This window comes from Papio anubis, chromosome 18 (assembly GCF_008728515.1).
Source record: "Papio anubis isolate 15944 chromosome 18, Panubis1.0, whole genome shotgun sequence".
NCBI lineage: Eukaryota > Metazoa > Chordata > Mammalia > Primates > Cercopithecidae > Papio > Papio anubis.
Genome location: NC_044993.1, coordinates 42,228,142 through 42,253,202, shown reverse-complemented (window position 1 = coordinate 42,253,202; position 25,061 = coordinate 42,228,142). Strand labels below are relative to the sequence as shown.

The 25,061-nt window shown below is 37.8% G+C and overlaps 1 protein-coding gene across 5 annotated transcripts in view; it reads left to right on the top strand.

Moving 5' to 3' along the window:
- The window catches only part of PHKB (phosphorylase kinase regulatory subunit beta), a 228,643-nt gene that overhangs the window by 132,365 nt on the left and 71,217 nt on the right, over positions 1–25,061 (top strand). For all 5 annotated transcript variants that reach the window (XM_021932350.2, XM_009196373.4, XM_021932349.2 and 2 more), the window contains 2 exons: positions 1,390–1,548; positions 14,550–14,644. In XM_021932350.2, coding sequence (XP_021788042.2) covers positions 1,390–1,548; positions 14,550–14,644 — 254 coding nt within the window. The remainder of the gene's footprint in view (positions 1–1,389; positions 1,549–14,549; positions 14,645–25,061) is intronic.

Genomic DNA, 25,061 nt, shown 5'->3' with positions numbered 1-25,061 from the left:
CTTATAATGTTAAAAGTTGTGAAATGTTTATGGATAAACATTGATTTCAAAGTGAATATTAATTTTTAAAAGTTAATTTTGTCTTTATGCTACAAATAATCACTTGTCCAGTGTGAGAAATAATGCATTAAATTTTGTAATGCATGTAATATTTGAAATCCTTTGAAGCAGATCTTTTAATGTTTAGTGTTAGATCATTGATGCATTAAGGTGTAGCAGTTTAATGTACCTCGCTTCAGGTTTCATCGTGTTCAGAGAGTGATGTTCAAAGTATTATCTGTATATCATAGACCTTCTTACTGATTTTAGACACAAATATTGTTGATTGTCTGATACGTAAGGAAGCAAAATTTTAGGGAAATCTATGCAATTTCATTAGAAAAATTAAGTTTACTGTGGGCTAATATTGCAAAAAGTCTTCTGTAGCATCCTACATAGGTTGTTGATTATTTTCCCATTTTATCATCCACAAAGATTCTACTCTTAAATAATAATTTTAGTTCCTACCAATCCATTTTTAAATGGTCACAGAGGAGATGGCTTTTTCTCTTCAGTGATATTGAATGGTAGATAATGGGCTTAATGCTTAAATGGGGATTTCTTTGCTCTAGCATTGGCTCAGAGTTATAATTCTTCATTTAAGATTACACAGTATCTCATTTGTGAAGCTTCTGTAGACTAATCCTATTAAAAATAGCTTCCTCTATGGCTCTAAATATTTGCATACTGTGTATTTGTTGATTCATTTAAAGGTATTAAAAGTAAATGTTGTTGAGGGAGATTATGTACTCATTGTTAGCCAAAGCATAACAATCTGCTGTTGAATTAGTGTTTTAAAGTCAATTTTTTTTCTCCATGATTTTCACTGGCAATATCTGAAAGGAACCAGAATATCCGGCTTTCTATAGCTTATCAAATCTGTTACCTCCTGCACAACAAGTCTTCCTCCCTGCTTTCTAATCATTACAGTGTCTTGAAGGGAACTTTTGGGAAAGACACTAATTTTGATATGGTTTGGCTGTGTCCCCACCCAAAGCTCACCTTGAATTATAGTAATTCGCGTGTGTCAAGGGTGGGGCCAGGTGGAGATGATTGAATCATGGGGGCAGTTTCCCCCATACTGTTCTCATAGTAGTGAATAAGTCTCAGGAGATTTGATGGTTTTGTAAATGCATAAGCCCTCTTGCCTGCCACCGTGTAAAACATACCTTTGCTCTTCCTTCACCGTCCACCATGACTGTGAGGCCTCCCCAGCCATGTGGAACTCTGAGGCCATTAAAACTCTTTCCTTTATAAATTACCCAGTCTTGGATATATCTTTATTAGTAGCATCAGAGTGGACGAATACAGATTTGTTATATTTTAAATACTTATTTTTAAACTCCATAGGATATCCTGTAGTACCAAAGTACTATTATGTGCCAGCTGACTTTGTAGAATATGAAAAAAATAACCCCGGTAGTCAAAAACGATTTCCTAGCAACTGTGGCCGTGATGGAAAACTGTTTCTTTGGGGACAAGCACTTTATATCATCGCAAAACTCCTGGGTAAGTGGAGAAGATTGGGAATGGTATTTTTTTCCTTGGTATTAAACTATTAGAAATAAATATGCCTTTGCTGATGTTTATGTTGGATTTGGGTGGTGTTTCATGCTCTTAGGAGGTCTTTGGGGAGTTTCTTAGTATCTAGTGGTATATTAATATATCTATTTCACTGAATGATGATGGACAGTTTCTGGGAAGAAAGCGCAATAGATATGGGTACCATTTGTGATCATTTAGGGGGCTGCATTTGGCTTACTATATAGGTTTCCTGCAGAAGATTATAGAAACTTTGAGTTACTTTTATATGATATATTAAAAATTCTGACTTAACAGTAACAGTCATACTTGGTCATACCTTTAGTAAACCACTTGCCAAAAGGTATTGGTCATCTCAAAGTTCTCTTCTTTCCAATAAATACATATTGGCAATTTTAGTTGGAGGCTTAATAGGGCCATTATTCATTATTCTTTGAAGAATTATTTTTCATCTTCTACAACTTGAGCTGAATCATAGCACTCTTGGACGCTTTGAAATGAAGACAAGTTTGATAAACACAGGGAAAGCATTATGCATCTTCCTGCAACATTCCTTGTTCAAATTTTAAATGTTATTAGCATTTACATCAAAAAGGCTATCACTTTAGAGTCAGAATTCCTTTATGGCAAAAAGATTATGAAATACTGTACCTGCACTAAAAGAACTACCTACTGTATAAAATACTGTTATGATTTTTGCTGTTTCTAGCATTACTGCATAAGTTCTAATAAATTTGTACCATAAGAGTAATCATCTTCAGTTTTTAAAAAATATTCCGTTAGGGAAGAATATTTCACAGGACAGATTTCCAATTTGAGCTTTACGTAAATGATATGTAAGAGCAGGCAGAAGCTAACCAAATAAGTGAAAACTAAGTTAATGCTGTTTTCAGTTTGCTCCTTTCCTAACTCTATTTTCTGGGTCTCTATATATACCTAATGCTAATTTAAAAACATGAAGAAACATTTTCTTCCTCCTTTAAAGGGACAGCTTTTTGACAAGGTGTTGATATTATTTATATAGGCTTTGCTTTTAGAATTTCCAAAGTGGGGGGAAAGACACATGAAATAGTTTTCTTATAATCAACCCAAGTTGGGAAAGTTATCTCTGGTTAGATTGTTATTTCCATCTCACTAGCATAATTACAAAGAAGCTTTGTTGATACAGTTAAGTAAAATGTGTTTTAGTAGAGGACTAGTTAACTTTATGTAAGGATAAGAATTTTAACATTAGAATTTTTTTAAAGTTTTTAAAAATTTTTAAAGTTTTTATGTACTACGTTTGGAAATTACAAATGAGCATGAGGAATTTTTTCTGTGATTCTGAGGCTGAAAACTGGAACCTGGATCTGGGATATGAAATTAAAACCTTCTTCATCCTGCTTTTTGCCATATATCCAGCCTGGGTTTAGTGCAACTAGAAAGAATGTTGTTTGAGCAAAGCCTCTAGATAAAATTGACAAGGCTAGTGAATTGAGAAGGTGGAATTGACCACACCCTACATAAGCAAATTGAGCTTTAAAAAAAGAAAAAGATTGACAATAGTATCAGTAAAAAAGCATCGAACTTTCCAAAATAAATGTGTTGAATGTAGACAGGTCTTGAGTGAAGATAGTATTTTCTCATATTAAGACCAGAGTGAACAGAAATAGCACAGGTCATGCCTCCATTTCTGTTTCTTGACCAAAAAGAATAAGAAATACTGCAGGGCTACTGTTAAAGAAAGTCAGTTTCTCTTTTCCCTGCTGATCTTCTGAAAAGGCAGCAAGAACAGGCAGAAGGTATGTTGCATACTATGAAACCACATACTTATCTCCAGCTGAAAAAAAGAAATATTGCATATTCATTAGTAGTCTAGCCTAGCTTTGTGTCATCTGGTTAACAGCTCACTGGTTAAGACGAATAACATCTCAGAAGACTGAATCATTTAGTTGCTCTTAACTATTGTATACTACCCCTAAGAACCATCACTTCTATGGATTTTCGTTAAGATTCCAGATACAACATTTACTTAAATTGTCTTTATTCATTAAAGGAGCCTCAGTTGGATATCTGCTTGACAACATTTTGTGGGCAGCTAATTGTGGTTACTGTTTTTACATGAAAATAATATAATAGTGAATCTTTAAAAATACTCTATAGTATGTGACTTTCACTAATTCAGGCCAGTTTGTATCTCAATGAAGTGTAATAATATTTTGCTTTATGTGTGCCTAACTAAATAATTATATAACAAAACTGTGACTTCTATTCAATTGTTAAAGAAAAGACACAGTATGCTATATCCTGAACCAAGGCCTGAACTCCCCACTGTGGTCTTAAAAAATAAGTTCATTATTCACAGTATTTCCTTTTCTCTTACAAAATTTATACTTTTAGAAAATCAATATTTTCTATATAACTTGTAAAAATATTATAAACATGTATACGTTAAACCCCCTAAGACATATCTTAAGATACATTGACATGTCTTAGAATAAAATGATCATTAGTTATACCTTCAACTGTTACTCAAATTTGAAAGTTTAGAAACCATTCATGTAAGACCAGTCTAAAGAAATCAGAGTACCTTTCCAAGCCCTTTGCAAAAATAAATAACCTTAAAAGTACAGCCATTGATTGCTTAATGGTAGGGCTATATTCTGAGAATTGTGTCATTAGGTGATTTTTAGCCTACAACATACCTAGCCTATAGCCAATTGCTCCTAGACTACAAACTTGTAGAACATGTTACTGTACTGAGTACTGTGGACAATTGTAACACAATGGTAAGTATCTGTGTACCTAACGTATTTAAACATAGAAAAGGTATAGTGAAGATACAGTATTGTAATCTCATGAGACATCTTTATGCATCATAACATGACTGATTTATTGCATTAAAAATCACTTGAGGCTGGGTGCAGTGGCTCATGCCTGTGTCCCAGCATTTGGGGAGGCTGAGGCAGGCAGATTGCTTGAGCCCAGGAGTTGCCAACTAGCCTCCCTAGAAGCTGGGACTACAGGTGCACGCCACCACACCTGGCTAATTTTTTGTATTTTTAGTAGATACGGGGTTTCACCATGTTGCCCAGCCTGGTCTCGAACTCCTGAGCTCAGGCAATCGGCCCACCAGGCATGGTGGTGCATGGCTGTAGTCCCAGCTACTCAGGAGGCTGAGGCCAGAGGATCACCTGAGCCCTGGAGGTTAAGGTTGTGGTGAGCCGTGATTGCACCACTGCACTCTAGCCTGGGTGATAGAGTGAGACCCTGTCTCAAAAAAAGGATTAAAAAATTGCTTGAAAATCTTGATGTTTGGATTGAAATTTTTTTTTTTGAGATTCAGAAAACTAAAGAAATATAAAGTTAATGATAGCATTACTCTAAAACCATTAGAAAACCATTGTAAAGGCCATTATATAACTTTAATATATGTTTTTATTCAGTATGTCCTAAAAAGAGATACTAACATATCAGCTTTTAAAAATCTGACTTCTAGGGCCAGATGTGGTGGCTCACGCCTGTAATCCCAGCGCTTTGGGAGGCCGAGGCAGGCGGATCATGAGGTCAGGAGATCAAGACCATCCTGGCTAACACAGTGAAACCCCATCTCTACTAAAACTACAAAAAATTAGCCAGGTGTGATGGCATGCACCTGTAGTCCAGGAGAATCGCTTGAACCTGGGAGGCGGAGGTTGCAGTGAACCAAGATTGCGCCACTGCACTCCAGCCTGGGTGACAGAGCAAGACTCCATCTCAAAATTAAAAAAAAAAAAAACAAAAAAAAAACTGACTTCTAGACTTCAGCTTGTGTATCCCATATGTGCGACTAAGTTTTCTTATCCTGTACATCAGACATTCATAGTGATGATCTTCATTCAGGTACTACTACATGATCCCGGCTCATTAAAGATTATAACTTTACATACTGTATAATTTAAGGCAGGTGAATACAATAATTTTTAGGGTGGATATTTTGAAAACATTAATAAACATTAATGGTTAAAACAAGATATATTCTCTTGGTAAACTTGAATATTAAGCAATTTTAGTTAACTACAACTTTCTCTCCAATATACACAAACGCCCAGAATACTCAAGTTAATGAAAATTTGCTTGAATCTCACAACAGAATTTTTTTTTTTTTGGGGGGACGGAGTCTCGCTCTGTCGCCCAGGCTGGAGTGCAGTGGCGCGATCTCGGCTCACTGCAAGCTCCGCCTCCCGGGTTTACGCCATTCTCCTGCCTCAGCCTCCTGAGTAGCTGGGACTACAGGCGCCCGCCACCTTGCCCGGCTAGTTTTTTTGTATTTTTTAGTAGAGACAGGGTTTCACCGTGTTAGCCAGGATGGTCTCGAACTCCTGACCTCGTGATCCGCCCGTCTAGGCCTCCCAAAGTGCTGGGATTACAGGCTTGAACCACTGCGCCCGGCCAGAATTTTTTTTAAGAGACAAGAGGGTTTCACTCTGTCACCTAGGCTGGAGTGCAGTGGTACGATCATAGCTCAATGGAGCCCCAAACTCCTGGGCTCAAGTGATCCTCCTACCTCAGCCTCCTGAGTAGTTGGGACTACAGGCACAGATCACGACACGTGGCAGGATCTTTTTCTTTTGTGGATGGGTATTATTTAATTTCTTTAGAACACTAACAAGCTACTTTTAAAGTGATAAAATAGATATAGAAGTGCTTTAAAATTTCCAAAGTGTTATGTATATACAAAGTTCCCAACTTAATTTCTTGGGTTCCCAAAGTTCTTTGGTAAGTCATTGATTGGAAGCCAATTTATTTTCCTGTAGAAATTATATTTTAAATGATTATTAACACCCAGCAAACTTGTAACCATGGGGTTATGAATTATTTCTCTGACATTATCATCTTTTTCTTCTTTCTCCCTCTCTAGCTTCTCTTCCCTTTTTTTTTTTTTCTTTTTTTTTTTTTTTGGGGGGGGGGGTTTGAATGTAAGATCTGCCACTTACTACCTGTGTGATTCAAGTTTTCTTAACTTCCCTGAACATTAATTTCTTTATTTTTATGTTATAAGGATTAGCTGGTAAGGAAATACACATAAAGCATTTACTATGGGACAAATACATGTTTAAGTGGTTCTTCCCCTTTCTGTTCCTACTTTACCATTCATCTCCCTGTTGATCTCTGCTTCTATTTATTTTATTTTATTATTATTATTATTTTTTTGAGACGGAGTCTCGCTCTGTCACCCAGGCTGGAGTGCAGTGGCCGGATCTCAGCTCACTGCAAGCTCCGCCTCCCGGGTTTACGCCATTCTCCGGCCTCAGCCTCCCGAGTAGCTGGGACTACAGGCGCCCGCCACCTCGCCCGGCTAGTTTTTTGTATTCCTTAATAGAGACGGGGTTTCACCGTGTTAGCCAGGATGGTCTCGATCTCCTGACCTCGTGATCCACCCGTCTCGGCCTCCCAAAGTGCTGGGATTACAGGCTTGAGCCACCGCGCCCGGCCTCTGCTTCTATTTATAGAGGCCTACTCTTTGATAGTGACTATGGATATCCAGTAGCTCACTAACAAGAGTTATAGGAAATACTTCTCTCTGTCTGTCTCTCTCTAAGGGCAACCTAATTATTCTGACATACTACTTCCTAATTCCAGTGTTTGTCACAAAAATAAGCCCTTTTGCATTTGATTTTATTCATGACATTTCTTGCCTAATTGATCTCAAATATAAAAGCTACAGATTAAACCTGGAAATCTAATGCTTTTTAAACTTAAAATCATTGATCAAGTGTCCCCTAGTGTATATAAGGACATAAGAAACTGAGGTCTTGATTTTCTTTGGTCTGTTGTCTTCAAATACAGTTGACTCTTCAGGATAGCACGTGGTTTTGTTACTGCTCAGTTCAAGATAAAATGAATAGATAAGAATGTAATATGCCCATAAACTTGACCTTTTAATGATATTTGTCACTTTTATACCATTATGGAAATTAAAGTAATGATTATGGCAATTAGCGTTTCTGTATTTGCTAACCCACTAATTTATTATTCTGCTTTGTAAGTGTATTGAGAGCCTACTAGGTGCTGGCGGCTGTGCTAGGTACTGGGTGTCATGTATAAGAAGCATACAGTCTATGAGGTTATAGATGAGCACGTGGTGTAAGTGGGAACATCAATCTAGGTATAGAAGTGTGGCACAAAGAGAGAAATATGAAGGAAATGCAAAGAAATAAGCTTTCGAAAGACTTGGTTAACCATTTGATTCTACCAATTTTAATAGATTAGCATTTATGCTTTACAATGATATAAGGTTTCTTAATTTATCTGTCACTATTTATAAATAACAAAATACTGTAATAAAGATAGAATTTAATTTCTATAGCATGACAGTGAAAACTTGTTGGTTTTAGAAATTTTTTCACATCTTAGTGATCATATAATTGAGATAGGGAAATAATTTACTGCCTGTTTAGAATATCACTGTGTTAATCAACCCTGTATCATGAGCTAAACTGAAATTAATACATTAAAATTATATGTTGATATCTGCTTCTTTTATTGATTTGGTTTAAATTTTTAAAAAGTATTTTTTTTTCAGAGAGAAAGGAGAACATTGGTATTATGCAACTTGATTTAGATAGGAAAAATGCAACATGTCTAAATAGTTTTTTTTATTTCATCCTCCTTCTGGTATTATTTTCACCTATGTAGTGTAGAATGTCAGTGTTCTTAAAGGGCAGGATTACTATGTGATTAAGAGCCCAGACTCTGGAAGCCAACTGACTGTGTCTCAGCTTTGCAGTATACCAACCACAAGAAAGTTGCCTAAACACTCAGGTGCCTCTGGTTCATCATCTGTAAAATGATAAGGTGGTTGTGAGAATTAATGAATGAATATATGTGAAATACTTAAAACAATGCCTGGAGCTTAATAACTGTGTAGGTATTGCTGCTGCTGCAGAGGCCGCAGTGGCTCTGGCAGACTCTGCTGCTGCTCTTCGTCCTTCTTCTTATTCTACTATTAATACTACTTTAATTATTATTGAAAAGATCTTCCAAGAGTCACTAAAATCCTTTGGTGATTTTGTCTCAAATAACAATGCAGATGTGCCTGGAAGGTACCCCAGGATAGAAATCTAATGTAGAAATATTCCTAAAGCTGCAAAGAAATTTATAACCATTGATTCCCTGCTCTGTCATATTCACTACCTAAAAGCAATATATAAAAAGCTATGGAAAATGAACTGTTATCTTTTTAGTAAGTATTATACACAGGTACATTTATACAAAACTCAGCATAGTATTGTTTTTAAGTGATCAGCGTAGAGCCAAAGATCAAGAATGAAATGAACATGTTTTATAGCTTACATGCAGTAAAAATGAAAAAGTGAGCTGACTCACTTTAGAAGTTGGATTTTTTTGTTGTTTTTTATCAATTAATTTGCACATGTGTGAGCATAACTAAGATAACTTTATAGATGCAGACTTGCTGGGTTGGAAAATATGCTCACTGTAAATTTGTGTAGATAACTGACAACTTGCACTCCAAGGAGGTTTTGCAGAATTGCATTTCAGGGGCTTTTCCTACCACCACCACCTCTCCCCCGTATATTCTCTTCCAGGCCCATGGAGAAATCCTGCTGTAGTGAGTGAGTCTCTGGTGCTGATGGGTATCCTTCAAGTGTGTTACAACAGAAGGCAGCAGAGAACCACAGACTTAGTGCCTTCCTCCCCACTGCCTTTCACTCTAAATTTCTGTCCATGTTATATCCTTGGATTTTATCAAAAGTTGCCATAAGGAACTACCATGTTAAAAGGGCTTCCATTTTTACAGTGCAACAGCAATTGAGGATGTTGCCTTCATGTTGGTCATTGCCCCATAAAAAAAGAACGCCCCTTCTCAGAAATCTCTTTTAGAATTTTGTATCAGGAAACACTGCTTCTTAACAAACTGATTTCTTTCCTTTATTTTTCTGAGAGAAATCTAACTGACTTCTTTCCTATTATTTTAAAAATAGCTTTATTGAGATATAATTTACATACCATATATTTTACCTATTTAAAGTTTACAATTCAGTGATTTTTGATATGTTTATAGAGTTGTGCAACCATCACTGCAATCAGTTTTACAATGTTTTCATCATCTTCCTGCCAAAAAACCTCATGCCCAGTAGCAGTCACTCCTCATTTCCCTCTCATCACTACACCCTTTCACCCAGCACTAGGCAATGGCTAGCCTACTGTCTAATTCTATAAATTTGCCTATTTGGGACATTTCATATAACTCGAAACTGATAATGTGGACTTTTGAGTCTGGCTTCTTTCACTTAACGTGGTATTTTCAAGGTTTATCCATGTTGTAGCATGTTTCAGCAATTCATTCTTTTTATGGCGGAACAATATTCCATTGTATGTATACGTTACATTTTATTTACCCATATCATCAGCAAATGAACATTTGGGTTGTTTCCACTTCTTAGCTGTTATGAATAATGCTGCTATAGACTTTATATAAAATTATTGTTTGACATATTTTTCATTTCTCTTGGGTGTATACCTAGGCATGTAATTAGTGGGTCTATGCTAACTCTTACATTTAACATTTTGAGCAACTTCCAGACTGTTTTCCAAAGCTGCTGTATCATTTTGCTTTCCCATCAACACTATGTGAGGGTTTCTATTTCTCTACATCTTTGCCAACACTTGTTCTTACCTATTTTCCTTTTTCAATTGTAGCCTTCCTAATAGATATAAAGTGATACCTCATTGTGGTTTTGGTTAGCATTTCCCAAATGACTAATGTTGAGCATTTTTTCATGTGCTTATTGGTAATTTGTATATCTCCTTTGGAGAAATGCCTATGTAGACACTGTGGCTATTTTTTAATTGGGTTTTTAAATTTTTATTATTGTGTTGTTATGAGTTTTTTATATCTTCTAGGTTTAAATCCCTTACAAGATACCTGATTTGTGAATGTTTTCTCACTGTTCTTTGGGCTGTTATTTCACTTTCTTGATGGATCTTTTGCAGCACATAAAAGTTATAATTTTGATGAACTCCAGTTTATCTCTTCTTTTATCACTTTTGTTGTGATGTCATAGTTTTGTCTAAATCAGTCACAAAGACTTACTCCTATAATTTCTTCTAACAGTTTTATTGTTTTAACTCTTACATTTAACTCTTGGATCTATTTTGAGTTGATATTTATATATGGTGTGAGGAAAAGGTCCAGCTTCATTCTTTTGCATTTGAATATCCAATTGTCTCTGCACTATTTGTCAATAAAAAAAAAAACATTTTTTGGCTGGGCATAGTGACTCACGCATGTAATCCCAACACTTTGGGAGGTTGAGGCTTGAGGCCAAGAGTTTAAGACCAGCCTGGCCAACATGGCAAAACCCTGTCTCTACAAAAAACACAAAAATTAGCCAGGCATGGTGGTAAATGCCTGTAATCCCAGCTACTCAGGGGACTGAGGCACCAGAAGAACCTGGGAGGCGAAAGTTGCAGTAAGTTGAGATTGTGCCACTGCACTCCACCTGGATAACAGAGCGAGACTCTGTCTCAAAACAAAACAAAGAAAAATCCTTTCTCTCCCTACTGAATTGTTTTGACACCTTTGTCAAAAATCAGTTGACTATATATGCAAGGGTTTATTTTTGGACTCTGTATTCTATTTCTGTGTCTATTCTTATGCTAATACCACACTATTAATTACCATAGCTTTTTTCCTTTCCAATCTGATACTTTTTATTACTTTTTCTTTCCCAATTTCCCTGGCTGGAACCTCCAGTTCAATGTTGAATAGAAGTGGTGAGAGTGAACATCCTTGTCTTATTCCTGAACTTTGGGGGAAAAGCATTTAGTCTTTTACCATTGAGTGTGATATTAGCTGTAGCTTTTTCATAGATGCCCTTTATTTGGTTGAATACATTTTATTCTGTTCCTACTTTGTTGAATGTTTTTATTCAAGGATGTTGAATTTTGTCAAATGCATTTTCTCAGTCTGTGGAAGTGATCATATAGTGTTTTCTTCTTTATTTTGTTGGTAGGGTCTATTAGTAATTGACTTTGTGATGTTAAGCCATCCTTGCATTTGTGGGTTAGATTCTACTTGGTTATGATGTGTCATCCCTTCTTTATGTTACTGGATTTGGTTTGCTAGTATTTTGCTGAGGATTTTTGTGTCTGTAAAACAGATTTTGCTTTGTAATTTTCTTGTGATACTTTGATTTTGGTATTAGAATAATATTGACCTCTTAGAATGAGTTGGGAGGTGTTCCCTCTTTTTTGGGAGGGGGAGCACAGTTTGTGAAAGGTTGGTTTTAATTTTTCTTTAACTGCTTGGTAGAATGCACAAGTGATGCCATCTAGTCTTGAGCTGTGTTTGTGTGTATATGTGTGTGTGTGTGTGTGTGTGTGTGTGAAGTTTCAATCACTTTATGTACTTTTTACAAATCTGTTTAGATTTTCTATTCCTTCTTGGGTCAGTTTTGGTAGTTTGTGTCTTTCTGGGAATAATTCATCCATTTCATCTAGGTTATCTAATTTGATGGCATATATTTGATATGATATTATTCTCTTATAATCCTTTAGTTCTCTAGTAATGTTTCTTTCTTGCATTCTTTTTTCTTTTTCTTTTTTTATTATACTTTAAGTTCTAGGGTACATGTGCACAATGTGCAGGTTTGTTACATATATATACCTGTGCCATGTTGGTGTGCTGCACCCATTAACTCATCATTTACATCAGGTATAACTCCCAATGCCATCCCTCCCCCTACCCCCTCCCCACAATAGGACCCGGTGTGTGATGCTCCCCTTCCTGTATCCAAGTGATCTCATTGTTCAGTTCCCACCTATGAGTGAGAACATGTGGTATTTGGTTTTCTGTTCTTGCGATATTTGCTGAGAATGATGGTTACCAGCTGCATCCATGTCCCTACAAAGGACACAAACTCATCCTTTTTTATGGCTGCATAGTATTCCATGGTGTATATGTGCCACATTTTCTTAATCCAGTCTGTCACTGATGGACATTTGGGTTGATTCCAAGTCTTTGCTATTGTGAATAGTGCCGCAATAAACATATGTGTGCATGTGTCTTTATAGCAGCATGACCTATAATCCTTTGGATATATCCCCAGTAATGGGATGGCTGGGTCAAATGGTATTTCTAGTTCTAGATCCTTGAGGAATCACCACACTGTTTTCCACAATGGTTGAACTAGTTTACAGTCCCACCAACAGTGTAAAAGTATTCCTATTTCTCCACATCCTCTCCAGCACCTGTTGTTTCCTGATTTTTTTAATGATCGCCATTCTAACTGGTGTGAGATGGTATCTCATTGTGGTTTTGATTTGCATTTCTCTGATGACCAGTGATGATGAGCATTTTTTCATGTGTCTGTTGGCTGTATGAATGTCTTCTTTTGCGAAGTGTCTATTCATATCCTTTGCCCACTTTTTGATGGGTTGTTTTTTTCTTGTAAATTTGTTTGAGTTCTTTATAGGTTCTGGATATTAGCCCTTTGTCAGATGAGTAGATTGCAAAAATTTTCTCCCATTCTGTAGGTTGCCTGTTCACTCTGATGGTAGTTTCTTTTGCTGTGTAGAAGCTCTTTAGTTTAATTAGATCCGATTTGTCAATTTTGGCTTCTGTTGCCGTTGCTTTTGGTGTTTTAGACATGAAGTCCTCGCCCATGCCTATGTCCTGAATGGTATTCCCTAGGTTTTCTTCTAGGGTTTTTATGGTTTTAGGTGTAATATTTAAGTCTCTAATCCATCTTGAATTAATTTTCGTATAAGGAGTAAGGAAAGGATCCAGTTTCAGCTTTCTACTTATAGCTAGCCAATTTTCCCAGCACCATTTATTAAATAGGGAATCCTTTCCCCATTTCTCGTTTTTGTCAGGTTTGTCAAAGATCAGATGGCTGTAGATGTGTGGTATTATTTCTGAGGACTCTGTTCTGTTCCATTGATCTATATCTCTGTTCTTTCTTGCATTCTTGATTTAGTAATTTGAGTCTTCTCTCTTCTTGGTCAATCTAGCTAAAGGTTTGCAAGTTTTATTGAGCTTTTGATTTCCTTGATTCTGTATTGTTTTTCTATACTTTGTTTCATTAATTTCCACTCTAATCTTTATTATTTCCTTCCTTCTGTTGCTTTTGATTTAGTTTGCTCTTTTTCATCCACTGTCTTTTTTTTTTTTGAGACAGAGTCTCTCTCTATCGCCCAGGCTGTAGTACAGTGACACAATCTTGGCTTACTGCAACTTCCGCCTCCTGGATTCAAGTGATTCTCCTGCCTCAGCCTCCTGAGTAGCTGGGATTACAGGTGCACACCACCACGCCCAGCTAATTTTTTTTTTTTTTTTTTGTATTTTTAGTAGAGATGGGGTTTCACCACGTTGGCCAGGCTGGTCTCGAACTCCTGACCTTGTGATCTGCCCACCTCGGCCTCCCAAAGTGCTGGGATTACAGGCATGAGCCACCGCGCCCAGCTGTCTCATCCACTGTCTTAAGGTGGAAAAATAGGTTATTGATTTGAGACTTTTCTTCTGTTTAATATAGGACTTTATAGCTATAATTTTTTCTCTGAGCATTGTTTTACCCACATCCCATTGATTTTGGTGTTTGTCTTTATTTTAATTAATCTCCTCAGAAAGTATATTAGAATATATTTTCTCATTTCCCTTTTGATTTATTATTTGACCCATTAGTTATTTAGTAGTATGTTTTCATTTCCACGTATGTGTGAATTTATAAGATTTCTTTCTGTTATTGATTCCTAATTTCATTCCCTCGTGGTCAGACAATATACTTTTTATGATTTCAGTCCTTTTCTATATATTGAGGCTTATTTTATGGCCTAGTATGTGGTATATCCTGGCGGAGGATGTTTCATGTACACTGAGAAAAATGTATATTCTGCTCTTGTTGGAGTGTTTTCTAAAAGTCTAGTTGGTTTATAGTGTTATGCAAATGCATTTTCAGTAATGTCATTCCCCTTCTTTTTTTCAGCTGATGAACTAATCAGTCCTAAAGACATTGATCCTGTGCAGCGCTATGTCCCACTAAAAGATCAACGTAACGTGAGCATGAGGTTTTCCAATCAGGTAAAGAGATATTGTATTTCTTAATTTAGACTCGCCCAGAGACATTTAAGCTTAATTGAAGAGTATATTTTTGTTCTGAATAGGTTTTTGTTGTTCCTTCTGAAGGAAAGGTTTCTCCCTCTTCTGGTTAGTTAAGATTTTCTTGTGGTAAAGGGCTATTTGTTAATGAGGAAGTGTGTTTCAGATGGGTCCAACAAAGTGCCTTCTAGGTAAACATTTCCATCTTCAGAATATTGAGTTTAAGCTGTCAAGTGTCTTTGAGAAGAAGCAGTGCATCTGGGTGGCAGGAGGACCAGTGATCGAAGGGAGTGGGATCCCCCGAAAGTCCTGTGCTTGATGTCTCCCCTGCACTGTGGCTCCATGACAAGGCTGAGTGACTGACAGAGTTGTTACAGTAACAGCGACTTGGTGACGTGTTGGGGAAGGAATACTTTTACAATTTTTGGCCGGGTGCGGTGGCTCAAGCTTGTAATCCCAGCACTTTGGGAGGCCGAGACGGGCGGATCACAAGGTCAGGAGATCGAGACCATCCTGGCGAACACAGTGAAACCCTGTCTCTACTAAAAAAATACAAAAAACTAGCCAGGCGAGGTGGCAGGCGCCTGTAGTCCCAGCTACTTGGGAGGCTGAGGCAGGAGAATGGCGTAAACCCGGGAGGCGGAGCTTGCAGTGAGCTGAGATCCAGCCACAGCACTCCAGCCTGGGCGACAGAGCAAGACTCCGTCTCAACAAAAAAAAAATAAATAAAAAAATAAAATAAAATACAATTTTTACATTTAGTAGCTATGGATTCAGACTGTGTTGTGTCAACAAAATAAGTGTTTGTAGGATCAGCAAGATTGATATTGACTTGAGCAAACCCTCAAGTATTAAATGATACCAGTAATGAGGACTGTTAAAATGAGAATGTTGTGGATTGCAGAAACTGCCTGAGGAGAAAGGGAATGAACCTGCATGTGTGCCTTGGATTCTAAGCAGTGAACATGCATTTAATAAGATTGGTATCAACACTTACAGAAGATAATCTTACAAATGGAAATGTTCCTTATATTAAAAAAAATACATATTTTACACACACACACACACACACACACACAGAGCAATAAGTGCTTGTTTTAATAAGAGAAAGGGAGAGCCAACGGCCCCATTAGATTGTATTGCACTGTTTCTCTGACTCTTTTGCTGGTCTTCAGCAAAACATGTAATGACTCTGAGTTATTTATGGATGAGAAGCTATTTGAGAGACTTGTAAATAAATGCTATGGTTTTCTCAAGAACATAAAATTCCTGTGTTAATATGTGATGGAAGTTTCTCACTGGCCTGTTAGCTCCTTATGTAAGAGGGGATTTGGCCTTTATCTTAGTTACCGCTCATGTTGGTACAATTGGCAGAGTTGTTCTCAGCACTTGGTGACGTGTTGGGGAAGGAATCGGTTTTAAATTTTTGCATTTAGTAGCTATGGATTCAGACTGTGTCATGTCAACAAAACAAGTGTTTGTAGGTGCAGTGCAAGTGTACAGTCTGTACCGATTTGAAATACACCATTTTACTTGAAGACATGGCAAAATAGGGAATTTATCCAACTTCATATTACCAGTGCTGGGGCTGAGCCATTTTAAGACTAATATGTATCACTTAAATAGTATTTCACATGTGTGACCCACTTCTCTAGAGTGACAAAACCTCAAAACCTTTTCTTAGAAAATAAATTAATAGGTCACAGATTTGAGGTGTGCGGACAGGAGCCAGAGAACATCAAAGCATTTCATAGGCATATGGCTAACAAAATCATCAATTTAAACAGTTGTTTCATGCTTGACACATATAATGATGGCTGTGGGTTATGTGTAAATTTTGGTGTACAACATACTGCTTGCAACTCTTTCTCTCCTGCTCAAGAAAGCTTATCAGGATGTGAGTGACTGAGAGTGAATTTTAAAGAGAATTCACTCTGCAGGTAGGTTTTATGTCAAAATTACTTTGTACTGCTGCTACTGAATTATCTGTATCATGCCTCACAAGTGGAGCCACATCCTAGCTAAGAGAAATGTTCTCCTCCTGTAGCCACATGGCAGAATACCTCTGTGCAGTGTTGTATACAGTTTCTGAGAGGGAGGTGATGGGGATATTTGCAGCAGAAAACTACTGGGAGTGGATATGTTGCCACGTGGTTGTGGTGATATATAAAATATTGAAGCTGCCTTGCCACTTTCTCAGCCATTTTAAGCAGTAGGCAAGACCTGGCATGCCCATGTCTGTTCCCGGGGCTGGGCGAAGTAGACTGATGAAATAGAGGGGTCAGACATATCTCCAGATGTGCAGCCCTCTGTTTGAAATGTTGGTGTCAGTAGCCACTTAGTCATGATTGAACAGGTGAGATTTTTTAACTAACTGATCTGTGGGAATTCACTAGGTGCTTTAAACCCTGCCACAAGTTAGGAAAGTAAATAGGGAGTAGTAAAGTCCAAGCAGCTTCTGAAAATGGTAGAAGTGCTTACCCTCGAAAGAAGGTATGTCAGGGATCCCATGACTACCCTCAGCCACTGTAATTCACTAGAGGACTCACAGAACTTAGAAGCTGTTACACTTACACTTAGGGGTGATTACTGTGAAAGGATACAGAATAAAATCGGCAAAGGGAAAAGGCACATGGGGCAAGTCCTGAGGAACTTCGGCACAGGCTTCCAAGTGTCTTCTTCCAGTGGAGTCAAGTGAGATGCACTTAATTACTCTAGTGAGGATGTGTCAACACATGCATAGTGTTGCCAACCAGGGAAGCTTGCTCAAGCTTTGTTGTGTATAGTTTTTACTAAAGGTCAGTTATGTAGGCATGCAGCATCTCAATTGTTTAAGCACCAGCCCCACAGGGAAAACCCAGATGTTCACTGTAAATCACATTGTTAGTGCAAACTCCCTGGACAAACTGGTACACCGTGGCCCAAGGCCTCAGGCATGCAAAACACTCTTATCATCTTGTGAGTCTCTTAGTTTTTCTCAAATGTTTTCTGTTTCTTTATTTTTGACTATATTTTACATTAATTGCATTTTATTAAAATTTTGTGTAATTTTGTGTAACCACCGTCACGGTCAAGATACTTAATTGTACCATCCCATATCACCATAAGGCTTCCTTGTGTTACTCCTTTATAATCATACCCACTTCCTTCACCCCAATTCTTAACCCCTTGCAACTACTAATATGTTCTTTATTTTATAAATTTGTCATTTTAGGGGTGTTATAAAAATTGAACTGTACCTAACCTTTTGGGATTGGCTTTTTTCACTCAACATAATTTCCATGAGATTGATCCAAGTTGTTGCATGTATCAACAGTGTATTAGTCCATTCTCAACTGCTATAAAGAAATACCTGAGACTGGGTGATTTATAAAGAAAAGAGGTTTAATTGGCTCATGGTTCTGCAGACTGTACAGGAAGCATAGCAACTTCCATGCTTCCAGGCTTTTGGGGAGGCCTCAGGGAGGTTTTACTTATGGAGGAAGGCAAAGCAGGAAAAGGCATCTTATATGGCAGGAGCAGGAGAGTGAGGGGGAGGGCCTACACACTTTTAAACAACCAGATCTTGTGAGAACTCACTATGCAGTACCAAGGGGGAATGGTGCTACCATTCTTGAGAACTCCTCTTCCATGATCCAACCACATCCCACCAGTCCCTACCTTCAACACTGGAGATTACAGCTAGACATGAAATTTGGGTGGGGACATAGATCAAAACCATATCACGTAGTTTGTTTCTTTTTATTGCTGAGTTGTACGCCATGGTATGGTGGTACCTTAGTTTGTTTAACCATTCACACATTGAAGAAAATCCTGCAGGTTATTTGAACATTTTTTAGAATTCCACTTTAATTTATTCATAATGTTCATTTATAATGTTTTTTCATATATCACTTTTTAAATTTTCGTTAGTTGGTTGCTCTAGGAATTACTGTATACATTCATAAGTTATCAAAAGTGTAGTGGTATCATTTTGCCACTTTAAGTGAATTATAGAAACCTTACTTCTTCCATTAGTTTCCCTTACCTTTTTCATTTCTTAAACATAATTTTTAAAAATATTTCCTCTGTCTTCTTTGAGCAACACATCAAATTTTGTGAAAATTTTTGCTTCAACCATAAACTTTGATTGAAGAAGTTCATGGGATGAAGGATAGTCTATTGTGCTGACCTCAGTTTTTACCATTTCGTGTTCTTTCCTATCTGAATGTCCCAGCCTTCTTCTGTTATTTTCTTTCTGTTTGGAGACCTTCCTTTAGACATTATCTATGGGTAGGTGTGCTAGCAACAAATTTCTTAGTTTTTCTTTGTCTGAGAATATCTTTATTTCACCTTCATTCCTGAAGGGTAGTTACGTTGGATATAGGATTGCTAGTTAACAGTTGTTTTATTTCAGCAGTAAGAAATATTGTGCCACTTCCTCTGGCTTCTGTAGTTTCAGATGAGAAATTCCCTGTCAGTTCAAATTTGTGTTCCTCTACAGGTAATGCCCCATTTCTTCTTGTCCTAAGTCTCCTTATGCCACTGGGTGGAGGGCCAGAAGCTACCCGGCTCAGTTGACGTGGGAGGATCAGCCTAATTGCTGTTGCCTCTGGTGTGGATCAGGGGTTGAGTAGGACTGTCATTGCTTTGAAACCTCTGCAGGTGAATTGGACTGCCCAAGGGTACCTGAGTAGTAGAGCACTGTGGAGTCAGGAAGCTCCCTGGGGCTTCTTTGTTGATGCTGCAAATATGTTGGCCCATTAGTGCTCTGGTTGTGAAGCAGAGGTTGGGTTGGCTCACCAGGACTTTGAAGTTGCTGCTGAAGACAGATTGGCCAACTGGTATCTCAGTTGAAGAGCTGAGATTAGAGCTCCCCACTTGGTCTCTGTTGTGCTTTCCATTTCCCAGTCCTCTGGTGAGAGAAACAGATTTTTCTTTTTTCTATGCCTATTGGTTATTTCAGGCTGCAGACTCCTGCACTGCCCAGCCTAGCATATATGTAGTCTCAAGAATCTCACTGTATTGCCATTCTTCAAGTGCTGAGGCCTCTGGCCAGTCCGGTCTGCTTTCTTTCCAGCTTTCAGAATCCTTTAATAGTTATCTGTCTAGGCCATCTTATTCCTACTTCCAATTTTTATAGTGGATAATGTATGTTCATAAGTCTTTCTACAAGTAAAAAGATTTCTTCTGTTCCTTTACTCATCTTTTTTCTTCAGAATAATTTTTTAAACAATAATGGCTATCATTTATTGAGCACTTATTTTTAATAGCAGCTTTATTGAGGTAGAATTGCATCCCATACAATTCACTAACTTAAAGCATACAATTAAATGGTTTTTAGTATATTTACCAGAACCAATTTTAGAACATTCAGAACTATTCGGATACTATGGTCATTTTTTAATTGATTTGTTTCTTTTATTATTGTATTGTAACAGTTCTTTATATATTCTGAGACCTTGATATGATTGTAAAAATTTTCTCCCATTCTGTGGATTATCATTCCAGTTTCTTCTTGGTGTCATTTGGAGCACAGAAGTTTCTAATTTTGAAGAAGCCTCATTTATCTATTTTTTTCCTTTAGTTGCTTGTGCTTATGGTATCATGTCTAAGAAACCATTGCCTAATCCAAGGCCATGAAGATTGGTGTCTGTGTTTTCTTCTAAGAATTTTATAGTTTTAGCTCTTATATTTAGACCTGTGATCCATTCTGAGTTAATTTTATATATGGTATGAGGTATAAAGCCAGCTTCATTCTTTGCATGTGGTTATACAGTTGTCAACATTGTTGATTCTTCACAGTACATTTTTTCTTTTTTTAAAATAAAGTAAAATATATATGATGTATATAAATATTATATATTGCCGAGACCAGCTTGGCCGTAGAGACCCAAACCTAGCGGCGCTAGAGGAATTAAAGACACACACACAGAAATACAGAGTGTGGAGTGGGAAATCAGGGATCTCACTACCTTCAGAGCTGAGAGCCTTGAACAGAGATTTACCCACATATTTATTGACAGCAAGCCAGTCATAAGATTTACTAAAAGTATTCCTTATGGGAAATAAAGGGATGGGCCGAAATAAAGGGATGGGCTGTGGCTAGTTATCTGCAGCATGAACATGTCCTTAAGGCACACATTGCTTATGCTATTGTTGTGGTTTAAGAACACCTTAAGTGGTTTTCCACCCTGGGTGGGCCAGGTGTTCCTTGCCCTCATTCGGTAAACCAACAGCCTTCCAGTGTGGGCGTCAAGGCCATCACAAGCATGTCACAGTGCTTCAGAGATTTTGTTTGTGGCCAGTTTTGGGGCCAGTTTATGGCCAGATTTGGGGGCCTATTCCCAACAATATATAATGTATAAATATATACTATATATTATATAAATATATTTATATAATAATATATATAGTATCTATATGTAATATAAATATATATATAAAAGATATATATATATCGTTTCAGTCATTCATAAGTGTACAAGTCAGTGGCATAAAGTACAGTTACAGTGTAATGTAGCTGTTGCCTCTGTGTATACCAAAACCTTTTTTATCGTCTTCAACAAAACTTCTGTACCCATTAAGCAGTAACCCTCTTTCTCTCCTCCCTCCAGCCCCTGGTAATCTCTATTGTACTTTTTGTCTCTATGAATTTGCCTATTCTAGTTACCTCATGTAAGTGGAATCATGCCATATTTGTCCTTCTGTGTGTGGCTTATTTCACTAAGCATAATTTCCACACTAATGTTTGTGTGTTTCATTAGTATGGTGTTTTCTTTCTTCCCACTGGTTATTTTGTCACATACCTGGTAGACTTCATCATTCAATCATGTATTAGTGTGATAAGTGAGCTGATTATTCTCAGTGTATTAAGTAGTAGTCTGCTACCCCCACCATCCCATCCAGAGGTAAGGGAGAGGTGATGGGAGTTTTGTCTCCTGGCTAACCTTATTGATGAATCAGGGATCTGATTGGGAACAAACAAGACTCTTATCACCCTTGCCAAATGCCAGAACATAAAAGGCTTTAAGAATCTGTTGTTTGCAGTGGAAGCCTTAACTCACCCCAGCCAGCTTTTTCTGTATATTTGGAGAAAAGCCCTGCTTTATTGCTGACTGTAGTTCCCTGTGTGGTACATGTGGCTGGCCACTGCGGCCTTTAATCAGTCCTTCTATTCACTTCCGCTTCTCCCACCTGTCCTCCATTGTGCTTGCAAACCAAGTGCCCCTCTGGGTCTCTTGTAGTTGGTGGGTCAGCTCTCATACCTGCTGCAGCACTTTGGTGATACTCTAAGTGGTATTGTTTGTTTTATACAGGTTTTCTCTGCTCTGCTTTATTCATTAATGTATTTTTATTTGCCATCTTTTACACTAGAAATGTGTTTAAATACCTTGTTATCTCATGACCTTCTTTCTTTTTGTCATTGCTCTGGCTTAGTCTTTTTTGTTTATTTTAAATCTGTAGCCGGTCTTTTCTCTGGGATCTGAAGAGAGATGAGAACTGAGAGCATATATGCACTCTGCTCTCTGGAACTAGGAGCCCAGGCCTTACCTCCTGTGCTTAAGTCTTTCCTCGTTGTTTCTGTTGAGTGTCTTTTTCTCCTTCTATACCCAATGTTTCTTCAGTTCTTACGGAATAAACCGAACACTGTGATATATATGAGTAAAGGTAGATATTTACTAAATAGTTGTGATGACCCCAAATAGATACAAACCAAGTAAATTAAACACCAGACTTACTAAATTGTCTGGGAAAGTCATATTTAAAGGAAAATTTACCGTAAACTGTTCATTGGACCATCCTTTATTCTTATAAACAGGGTAACAATGTCTGCTTTTCTACCCCCACTTTTCTATGGCACATTTGATTTGGGGAAAATAAATTATACAAAATACTATAGTATCCCATCCTACAAATTACTCCCGGGCAAGAAGTCATGTGTTTAGAAGCTGTGCCATTAAGACTGATTTCTTTTGCATACTTCGTGTACAACACATGTCACTATTGCAGTTGTTGGTTTACATGCCTCACTTCCTCAAAGAGGTCCTGAAAGTAGAGAATGTGTCTTACTCTTGTCTTCTGTTATCCTAGTTTGGTATTTGACAGGACCAGAGAATAGAATTGATAGATACAATGATAACTACTACTGATTGTGTTTCTTTTGTTTATTGGCAGTGTACCCTCCACTTTTATACACATTATATCTGATTTTAACATTTTTTTTCTGAGACAAATATTATATCCATTTTACAGGTAGACAACGTGAGTCTCAGAGAGGTTTAGTAATCTCTCCAAGGTCACACAGTTGTCAAGTGACAAAACCAATATGAAGGTGTTAACTGAAAAAGGAAAGGAAGGAGGGAATGTCAAGTATTTGGAAGCAGTGATTTTTGTAATGGTGTGAAGGAGTTAACAGGAGAAATAGCTTGTTTCTTGAACAGCCTGGCTGAATATCACATCCTAGGAACACAGTTGCACCTGTGCCTTACGATGCTGAGAGGCCTGTGGAAGTGATCTGAAAAATTAAATACAAAGATGCCCCATCAGTGCAAAATGTATGCTGGGATTCATTATATCATCATGTTAATTATTTCCTTCTTTCTTCTTCCCTGTTATGCTAGGGTGAAACCAAGTCCACAGATCTGTAACAGTCATTTTAGTAGGGATTTTCTTCTTCCTTATCCAAAGGAAAACACTTTCAGGAGGTGTGTACTCCCTCTCCCTGTTCACCCTAACTTGTTCCTATTAAAGGACCCATCATCTTCTGTTGCCTAGGTAATTCTGGTGCCAGGTACCCACTGATTATCTACGAATGAGACCTTCGTCGTTCATACTGCAGCGCCTCTGCCGTGCTAACGTGAGATAATGGTTTCTTGAAGACTGTTGTTTCCAGCCTTTGCAGCTCATTCAAACTTGGGAGAGCTCTGGTTGCAGCAGAAACTGCAAGCAGCTGGCCATATGCATTTTATTGATTTATTGTATTTTGCATTACAGTTGTCCACTAGGGATAAGGTGATCCCTAGAGAACATCTATTTATAGTAACTAAGGGGTGGGTTTCTGGAGTTCTATAGCAAATGGACTTATTTTTACATGTGTATTATACTAATTAGAATACAGAAGATTCCTGGCTAAGTAGGAAAATACACCTCATACCTTTTTAAATGTTTTTGGAATATTGTCTGAAACTATTATATTTAACAGGCAATAGCCAGCCAGGAATTGCTTTTTTCCCCCTTCATTTTGTTTTTAAATCAATTTAAGAAAAATTGATGTTTCTCAAAATTGATGTTGTTGGATAAAGCAGTATTTTTACATAAATAAGCCATTCTAGTGTCAAGGGAAGAATCATAGAAAAAAATTCTGATATGAAAATACTATTTCAATATTCAAGAGTACAAATAGGAAAGGTTTTATATTGTTTGGATGTTCTGCCTAGCAAAATGGTTAAGAATACAGGAGGCACACTGCATGCTTCTGAATCCAACCTTGGGCTTAGCCATTGTTGTTACTTGTATTTTGATAGTTCCAATGCAGACATGACAATTAATTGAGGTGCCCAGTAGTTAATATAAATAAAAGATGTAGGGTGGTGTTCTATTGAACATGGTTCATGGCGGAAATTAACCTATGGGAGCAGACTATTCTTGGAAGGCCAGGCTCCAGGCTTCATTCTTTCCCACAGTATAGGTAATGCGGATGGTGGAGTAAAGAGATGTTCTGGCCGGGCTTGGTGGCTCACGCCTGTAATCCCAGCACTTTGGGAGGCCAAGGCGGGTGGATCACAAGGTCAGGAGTTCAAGACCAGCCTGGCCAACACGGTGAAACCCCGTCTGTACTAAAAATGCAAAAATTAGCCAGATGTGGTGGTGCGCACCTGTAGTCCCAGCTACTCAGGAGGCTGAGGCAGGAGAATTGCTTGAACCTAGGAGGCAGAGGTTGCAGTGAGCCAAGATCATGCCACTGCACTCCAGCCTGGGTGACAGAGTGAGACTCTGTCTCAAAAAGAAAAAGAAAAAAAGATGTTCCAGGAAGGGCAGGACAGAGTAATCTAGCAAGAAGACTGAAACAGTGTAAGGTGTAAAGAATTTTGATGTATTGGTTCAGGAAGGCTGACTACCTCATTGGCTGGGAGGAGCAGCAAAGCACTGGCAGAAATTCAGGTGCTAGTTCTTTAGACCTTGTGTGATTCACCTGCAGTATAATCTGGGGAAGGACTCCTAGCATCTCTGGAGCGTAGTTCTCTAATCTGTAAAATTATTTGGCCGGGTTTAATTCGTAAATTCCCTTCTAGCGCTTCTGTTGCTGGCTTCCATAATCTAGGTTATTGGTAACCTTTGAGTGACTTTAGTGGAGTAGCGTGCCCAGAAGCCAGACTGTAGGGAGTTAAAGAGCGGTTATATGGTGGAAGACCATGTG